The 8,966-nt window shown below is 41.2% G+C and overlaps 1 protein-coding gene and 1 pseudogene across 1 annotated transcript; both read right to left on the reverse strand.

Annotated features, from left to right (window-relative positions):
* Positions 1-363: 363 nt before the first annotated feature.
* LOC135596480 (putative flavin-containing monooxygenase FMO GS-OX-like 11) lies at positions 364-1,032 on the reverse strand. The gene has a single exon (XM_065088525.1). The coding sequence runs from the start codon at positions 1,030-1,032 to the stop codon at positions 364-366; it is 669 nt and encodes a 222-aa protein (XP_064944597.1).
* A 121-nt stretch (positions 1,033-1,153) lies between these two features.
* LOC103972552 (vesicle-associated protein 1-2-like) lies at positions 1,154-7,978 on the reverse strand (annotated as a pseudogene).
* Between the last annotated feature and the right edge of the window lie 988 nt (positions 7,979-8,966).

The raw sequence follows: 8,966 nt of genomic DNA on the forward strand, positions 1-8,966 counted from the left end.
AGGAGTACGATCCTACTCCCTGCAAGCGGGCACATCAGGCAATGGTAACCTTCACTATAAAAACCCTCGCGCTCCAAGGAAAAGAGAGAAGAAAAAAACCCCTGTGACTATTCACTAACTTGATTGTCGGAGGGGTCGGGCCGAGCTCTCCCGACCCGACCTGTGTGCAGGTGCGAAGACGGAGGCCTCCCACTAAACGCCCAGGCGAGGAGCCCCCTCCCGGAGGAAATGGTGACCCCTTCGCGATCGGACCACCGCAGCCGGTCTTCTTCGGTCTCAATGGTCGTCCTAAGAAGATCCCCCATCATTCGGACCCGAACCAAGCCGCGTAGGCCCCGAGGCCACGGCTTAAAGTTGTTTACACTAACAGGAATCTCGAGGGATCGGTGTAATGTCCATTGCGACTCGGGGAACAGAAAAACTCGAAAGGGAGAACAGAAAAAGAGTACCAGGAATCTCTGCGATCCGCGGCTCGGTGTAATGACCATTGCAAACAACCACCGCATCGAAGACCTCATTCTCGTCGCTCCCATCGCCACCGGCAGCGCCAGACCTCCTTGAGTTCACTTGCCACCTTCCGTCGTTATCCCTCTCCACCAGAGCCACCTCCGTCCGGAACCGGACCAGCCCGCAGAGGTCGAACTCCCTTGCAAAATCCTGGAGGTAGCAGAGAACCTCGCGGTGTCCGGGGAACCGCCGGGGATCGCCGCCGGCGCGGGCGTGGCGGGAGGAGAAGGGGTAGTCGAGGAAGCCCATGCACTCGCGGGGGAGGTTGGTCCGGAGCGAATCGTAGAGGCTGCTGTGGACGACCTCGCGAAGAGGGTCGAGGCCCAAGGCGTCGGACTCGGCGGCGGGTGTGTAGATCCAGGTGCCTCCGACGGCATCGCTGCGCTCGAAGACGACGACGCGATGGCCCTCGCGGCGGAGCTCACGCGCGGCCGCGAGGCCGGCCGCGCCGGCCCCGATTACGGCCACGTGACGGGAGGTCGGCGGCGAGGGAAGGGGACGGGGAGCGAGAGAGGAGGACGACATGTGGGTGACGCAATGGGCTGGAAGCGGTGGATTAGACGGAGATGGAGATGCAGATGGAGAACGCGATCGCGTGACATAGCTTCACGCTGGAACAAAAGCGATGGAACCATTTCGTCCCACGTAAAAAAATCGAGCGCGCCGACACGCACGTCAACATTAGGAATTTTTTTGTCTTATATTTGCTCTCTAAATTGAATGTTGGAACATTAAATACCTATTTTATTCAAGTGAATTAGTATTAACTAGTCATCTTGATCCACTTTGGTCCGTCTTCATCTTTGCCAGAGTTTGTGCTGGAATAAAGCTTGTCCGTCAGTCGTCCTCGTAAGATCTCAATCGTCCAAATCATCTGCCCAAAAGAACAAAAAAATATTAGCCGCAGATCAGGGAATCTTCCGACCAACATCTTCAGATCAAGGTTTTTCAAGGATGGAAGTTGTACCAAGGAAAATGACGAAGGTAGATCGACTTTTCTCACAAACAAGTCATTTTTTGCACCTCTATTTGTTCCGAGTGAAGAACAAAATGGGTCGAAGGAAATTACACACAGCATCGGATGTTACAACACAAACTAAGCTGCGGATGAGCAGCCACAGACGGTTTAGGTGAGCGATCTCTGATTCGTACAGGGAGGTAACACGATTCGCCGGTCATGCGTAACCCGTCTTCACTTCTTGACAATGTACCCCAGGAAAATTCCAAGTAACGCGATAATGACCAGAAACACGAATGAGAAGCCTACTTGTTGCTTGCTGACTTCTCGGCTATCAAGTTCCTGCATACAGGGGCATCGAAGCATTGTCATAGACACATGCTCACCGCCTATAATTGCTGCACAACCTGCATATTTTCCACAATTCTGAAACATAAGTAAAAGTTGATAACCTTCTACCCAGTGACATTTTCTTCAGCAGCAAAAATTTCTCTGTTATTTATGATTGACAATAATTGGAGTCCTAACCACACAAAAAAAAAATAAACAGAATATCATAATTGCTCGGCATTGTAACTAAAAAGGGTCAACAAAAGTAAATCGATTGTCATGCCCATATAATCCATCACAAATTAAGAAGATATTTTTTTTGTGGAATCTGGATAGGATCAAAGAACAGGAAGAAAAGGAAAGAAAGTTTTGTCCATTTCTTAAAAGAGGCAAGCCCAAAACAAGAACCAGATTAATAAATCAGGGGAAAGCTGCTATCTGCTATGTTTATTTTCTGTGTCAGTCCAAGAGCTGAAGCACTTAATTGATATCCCCAGTTCCATCAGTTGGTGCTACGTCAAAGATGTTCAACATATGTTTATGATCCCAAAAATGTGATCCAACTAAGATCAAGTGAGTAGATAAACTAACATATACACTCACGCATTGACTTTGACAAATATGAGAGGATATCAATCAGCCTGACTTCCTTTGTGCTGCAAACTGAGTTTGCCAAACATGAACTGAGATAATAGAACTGTTCTAGAAAATATAACATTAACTGGATACGATTAGTGGAACAAACATTTGAAAGACTTCAAGCCGATTCCAAAGAGAGGCTAAGTGGCAAAAGTTAGCAATTTTGCTGACAAATGCATATAAGAAAACTGCTAATACTACCCAAAAACTATTTTCAGATTGTGTTAAAATTTAACTATAGCAAGTTCACATGTTATGCAGAACCTGGCAAAAAAAGCTAGTTTCGACTCAGTCGAACCAATATAAGTAAAATATTTATAATTGTCTTTCATTGCAATGTAACAAACAACAAAGAGAACCTAAAATATCAGGCTTTAGTTATAGTCATTAACCTCAAATATCAGGCTTTCTTTATAAGAGTCATTGGCCTTTGCATACGGAAACAAGCAGCAATTTGGAAACAGTGGGACCCAGTGGCAAATAATAGCATCAAATAAAGGTAAAGAGATCACAGGTTGGTAAAACTTGAAGCACTAAGCAAAAGAAGGCATCATTTAAAGAAAGAAAAAGCTCAAATCAGACAAGGCAGTAAACTTCATGGTATATAGCCAGTTTGCGGGCAGCATACAACAGTCTGAGCCAATACCAGGCTGTGGACTGACCTAGGCTAGTACATAGCAAAACTCATAAAACAGGCTTCAACTAGTTTCTTTTTATAGTGTTTCAGGCCAGTCTGGCCTTAAATCCCATATTAACCTGCCCTTGTGTTCTTTATACACAGCAACTTTTGGCAGAAGACACTTCCATCCATCAATCAAAAACTTGAGTAACAAGTCATCATTCCTTTTTCTGCTTGTGGTTAACCCTAGCTCAATGGTGAGACGAGAAGAAGAGAACAATGAGGGAAGAAGATGGAAGAAAGAAGAAAGAGTGCCATAAATGATCCACCTACCTAAAGGTATGTCCTTGAAAAGAAATAACTTGGTGTCCATAAGGAACCAGTATGGACACCAAAATTGAAATTTAAAAACTTGCCCAAAAGGTTAAGAATTTCTATGAATATCCTAAAAATTTCTTTTAAAAGTTCAAGTTTACAGAATCAATTTCTTATTACCTTGCTTCATGATATGTCACATGATATAAGATTCCATTTAGCAGCATGGAAAAGAGTTCCATCACATGATTAACCATTGCAATGCTTACCAGTTCTTGTCGAAGTTTATTATTTTGTTGAATAGCAGCATTCTTCTCCTCGGTCCACCTTGAAATTAGTGCCAAATTCTGGAGGAAGGAAAGGTCAAACAAAGATTGTCTATATTACATTAGTGACTACAAACACAAGTGACTGTTTCTTCAAAATTTCAACTTAGTAAAATCCGAATGCTGAGTGATTATGCACATGATAATGAAAATGCATCAGATGAGGAAACTACAAAAGTAACAAACCATAATATCCCAACTATTTGGGTTGCCTAAATGGATATTATCCTATTATTTAGTGAGCAAAGCAATATGCGTAGCTAAATCAGAGAGTATTCAAATATCTTTTTATTTTTTTCTAGATCTTCGTCTATCTCTTCTTGGAAAATTAATCCTAAATCAGCATATCTCGTCTAGCCATGACATCTATGGTCTCCTTAACATCTACACATAATCTTAAATGGTTTTGAATGGAAACATTTTTTTTCTATCTTTTTAGTTATCTACCACATCCACGTCAACTACAATAACTTTTTCGTGTACATGTTGTTTCTTAGCATCAGATTAAGAGAAGTAATAAAACAACCAAAAACAAAAAAGCTGGTTGTACAAATAGAAACAACACTTTCCAATTAACAACTATTACAGCTAATTCTTAGGATTTGATATGATGCCAATACTGGTCATCTTGGCACATTGAGACTTTAAATGTTTACGGGCTCATATTTTTCTTCTCCTTATAACTGTATGTAAACACTTTATTTGTCATAAAACTTTCACATCTACTCTTTAACAAATTAAATTAAATAATCAATTAGACAGATAAGGAGTGGCTTTAAGAAGTACTTGTTAACCTCAAAGATATTACACCTGTAAAAATCCTATGGTATAGCATTACAATACTTATAAAGTGATGATCCTTCAGTTGAATAGGAAAATTTTGTCATCTTATATAGCAAAGCAAAATATATGAAAAAACGCTATATAAGTATACTAAATTCACCTCTAAAAAGTTCTATGGTGTAATCCCTCATAGATCTGATGTGTGGGATTCAAAGATATGGGACCTCAATTGTCAGGTCTGTGAGAAATCACATCACCAAGAGGGGTGATTAAATCCACTCAATAGCAGCGTTCAAATAATATTCATCAAAATGGTTTCTACACCGCAATAAAACCTGTTTTGCAAGTGTTAAAGAGCCAGCAATGTGACTAATAGACAGGAACTTATTCCGAGTAAAAAATATTGTGCATGAGATTATAGCACATTTTCATTAGGACTTTGATTCTGTAAGAATTTGGAAATAAGTAAAATATACAATAGTATGGAACTAAAATTTTTGATATAGCCAACAAAACTATTGGTATCAAACTTCTGAATGTAGACATATGGTCCCATTTAGGTTAAGCTACATATCACCAAAACATGGTTCATCTTCTAAGAAAATCACATCACAGATATATCTGAATTCTAAAACATGGATGTTGTGCCATAGCATTTCAAAGTGTTGAAACTGAGGCTGCAAAGAAACAACTGAGTTGCATGCCAATGCAGCTGTCCAATAAACACGGACATTATGCACCTATGCCCAATGTTGGTATCTCATCGGCATCATGTGTGATGGCCAACAGTGGGTGGAATAGAAGGCAAAGGCGTAGCAATTATCTCAATTACGTGCAGTAGATGGATCAGTAAGTTTAAGTGTGATATCCACAGAAGCTAATTAAAAAGATGCTTCCTACATTCATATAGTTCAGGCATACCTGGCAGCAGAAAAGAAAAGGAATATGGAGATATGTTCTCTATTATAAAAATAAAAATTTGATTACATTATCTTTTAAAATTGGTTGAAAAGTAGGTCACACTAATAGCAGAATACGTTTGTCAAGTCTTCAATCATGAATCCATTATAATTCCACAAAAGGAACAAAAGAAATCACCTCAGAGGATCTTTCTTGCTGAATATCTTCGGCATATGCTCTTGTTGCCTGCGTCCACATTACAGTCAATATCCTCTATTGCAAATATCATGCCAAAAATCCTGTGCATAAGCTAATCATATAGAATACTCACAGCAAGCAATTCTAAAGCATTCAGATTTCCATTATCTGATATAGAAGGCCTAGGTGATGAGCCCTCCTCAGACTCCTCGAGAACCGGAGAGGGTGGTTGAGGTGGTGAGATACATGGGCAACTAGCAACTTCCGCTCGTCCACCACATTCCCTGACTCCTGTGCAAACTAAACAAGATTGTGTTCATCTATTAATCGCAAAATCTTCTGTACATGACATGTACAAACGCAAACACAATTGCAAAAGTTTGTGATCAGATTGTTGGAGACAGCAAGTACCATTTCCTGGGTGATGTCGTTTGCAGTGAAGCCTTCGTCGAGGACGACACCCTGGACAAGAAATTTGTCCTCGCATTGCATGTCGGGAGGAGCTTCACGCTGTGTTTGCATTGTAACTGAGCAAATAATAGCCTTCTCAGGATAGAAGATGCAATTCTTCCTTCCGAATAATATAGGGCAGAGACAAGATCATCATACCAATGTTGATCGGGGCAGGATGATCCCAGCATTGGGCCTAACACAGTACTTCTTCGGGCTTGTTGTTTTGACCTCTCATGATAATTAAAAAACCAAAAGATTCGAGCACTTACGAATTTTCACAAGATGTAGCAAGAAAAAAGGAAAAGGAAAGGGAAGCCGAAACCTAAATCGACGACGACCTTAAACGCGACGTGATCATTCGACCTGTTGGTTAGCTGAAGCGAGCACGAGATCTGCTTCTTTGATTCAACTTCTCGGACCAAAACACAAGAATTCAGCGATCAGAAAAGAACGAACAACCCTAAACGCGTAGCAATCGCGCAAAAGCTTCCGGCAAAATAAGCCAGAAAGGGGAGGAATTTGAGCTCCGGAGGATCGATATCCAGCAACTCTCTGGAACCCATCTCGAATTCGTCTTCTCCACCCACTTGCCAAAAGAGAGTGAGAAAGAAGAGGGCGACAACTTGAACTGAGCGCAGGGCGGAAAAGGAAGTCGACTTCCATTGGCGCTCGTGTGAGCAGGGGGGGTGTGGCGATGGATGGCGAACGTGGAATTGGGTTCCCTTTTTGCCCTCGTGATCATTTGTTATTAACTTTCCCAAATAATTTTTTTTTTATTTTAGGGTCTAATTACTTTTTCTTTTTTCTCGGTACTTCAAAAAAATCTTTTATTGTGATCCTTGTATTTTAAAAAGTTATATCAGTATTTTTTATAATTTTAAAAATATTATAATTGATTTCAACTTTAATATCTTTGTCGGTTTGTTTGACAAATGCACGTAGAAGTCAAAAAAGCTTTCCCCTAATACTTCGAGTATATCCACTCCATAGACTCTTCCACCTCATATGGTAACATCAAGTCCTCCAACATCCTCCTCACCAAGTCATATAATGCTCGTATGTTCGACCACGGCCTTGCCCTCCTCATGGATGCAACATCTGCCTCTACTTGCATCCCAAGATATTGGGGTTCAGAGGTCACCAATCTTCACAATGTCTCCTAGAAGGTCGATGTATACAACTTCAGTGTCCTCTATAGTCGACGGGGGTTGATCGTTTTGACCTTCACTTTGATGAAAATTATGTATGTAATGTCATGTACAACATCTTCCGTTAGTACAATAAATAGTGGTGTGACAGATTCAAGGGGTGATGGGAGATGAGAAGGAGAGAGAGATTGCAAGTGAGCTCGAGAAAGAGATGTGCATGCTTTGAGCTCTCGAGCTTTAGCCAGTGTGCGAATGATATGTACGCCCTGACCACAGCAACATGGTCACCGATCTACTTCCGAATTAGATTTGCTCGAGACCGCAAGGGATTCGATCGAACAATGAGGACTAATCGTCACACAAAATAGAGGTTTGAAGAGTACAGATTTGATGGCGAGAGAGACAATAAACCTTTATCATCCTTCTCATTAGTTGTATTCATCGTTGTCATCTTTTTTATACTCTCCCCCACTACCACAAAGTCAAAGGTGAGCAAGAAGGAGGATGAGGGTTTATTGTCTCTCCCGCCATCAGATTTGTACTCTTTATATCTCCATTTTATACGACGATCTGTCCGCACCATTTGATCAAATCTCATTTGATCGTGAGCGAAGCTGATTCGAAAGCAAGTCAACAATCACACTGTCATGACGAAGACATATATGTCACTTACGCATGGGCTAAAGCTCAAGAGCTCGAAGTAGGCACACCTATTCACTGAGATCGCTTGCAATGTCTCCCTCTTTCTTGTCGCCCACTGCCCCTTTCTTGAATCCGTCACACCACTAGATGAAGCGACCATCTAAGGATTTGAGAGCGATGCTGCACAGATGCCTCACTTGCCTCCTCTTCCTCCCCAGACATCGATGCAAATGTAGAGTGACGTTAGAGGAGAAAGAGGAGGTAGAGCAATGTGCTACTGATACAGATGCCTCACCTCCCTCCTTTTCCTCCTCTAACACTGACATAGATTCCTCACAGCTTTGCCTCCTCTTCCTTATTATCATTGATGTTTGGATCGACATCGACAAGGCTGACCATCACATCGTTGCCGTCAACCACCACCACAACCACCTACAATGCCATTGTATACCACCATTATTAAAATTATCTTTTTGTCCATCGATTTCATTTTTGTCTTCAAGTAGAGTTACATCATCAGCGCTAAGGAGTGATTGAGTAGGTGCTCATGCTCAAACAAGATAGTAAGTTTCATAAGTCATATCTATTACATGATCAGAAGAAGGAGAAAAATATGAATAATAGATGTAGCAACTAACCAGGAGATGGTCATTTTGCTCTCCACTCAAAAGTATAAATTCAAACTAAGAAGGTACGTACTAACGCATATCATATAGAGATTAAATCAGTAACTAGATAGTTCTCTTCCTTGCCCAACCCTCCAGTACTCTTTGTTTTGGGGAAGGTTAAGTTGCAGTCATAAATAGAATCCGAGGGTAGAAAAGAATAATTGATGGTAGAGGTGTAAATGAAGAAGTTACTACCTAACCTTAGGATAGGGCTCCCTCTCTCCATTCTCACTTTTGAGTTGAAAAAGAAGAGTAAGGTGAGGAAGAAGGTAAAGAGGAAGAAGGTAAAGACTCAAGAGGAGTATATTTACTAGGTTTTGTGATATGTGATTCAAAAACAAAAAATAACTAATGAGTGAAGTGCTAAGAAAAGAGAATAAGTAGGATAATCAATAGAATCGGAAGCTTTAGATAGATTCTAATAAAGATCAAAAGATATAGTAGGGATCAGGCCCAAACTCAATTAAGGGGGACGAAGTC

The sequence above is a fragment of the Musa acuminata genome, chromosome BXJ1-11, assembly GCF_036884655.1.
Source record: "Musa acuminata AAA Group cultivar baxijiao chromosome BXJ1-11, Cavendish_Baxijiao_AAA, whole genome shotgun sequence".
Lineage (NCBI taxonomy): Eukaryota > Viridiplantae > Streptophyta > Magnoliopsida > Zingiberales > Musaceae > Musa > Musa acuminata.

Excerpts from the sequence above, each read along its gene's own strand:
- LOC135596480 (XM_065088525.1), bottom strand. The coding sequence starts at position 1,032 with ATGTCGTCCTCCTCTCTCGCTCCCCGTCCCCTTCCCTCGCCGCCGACC.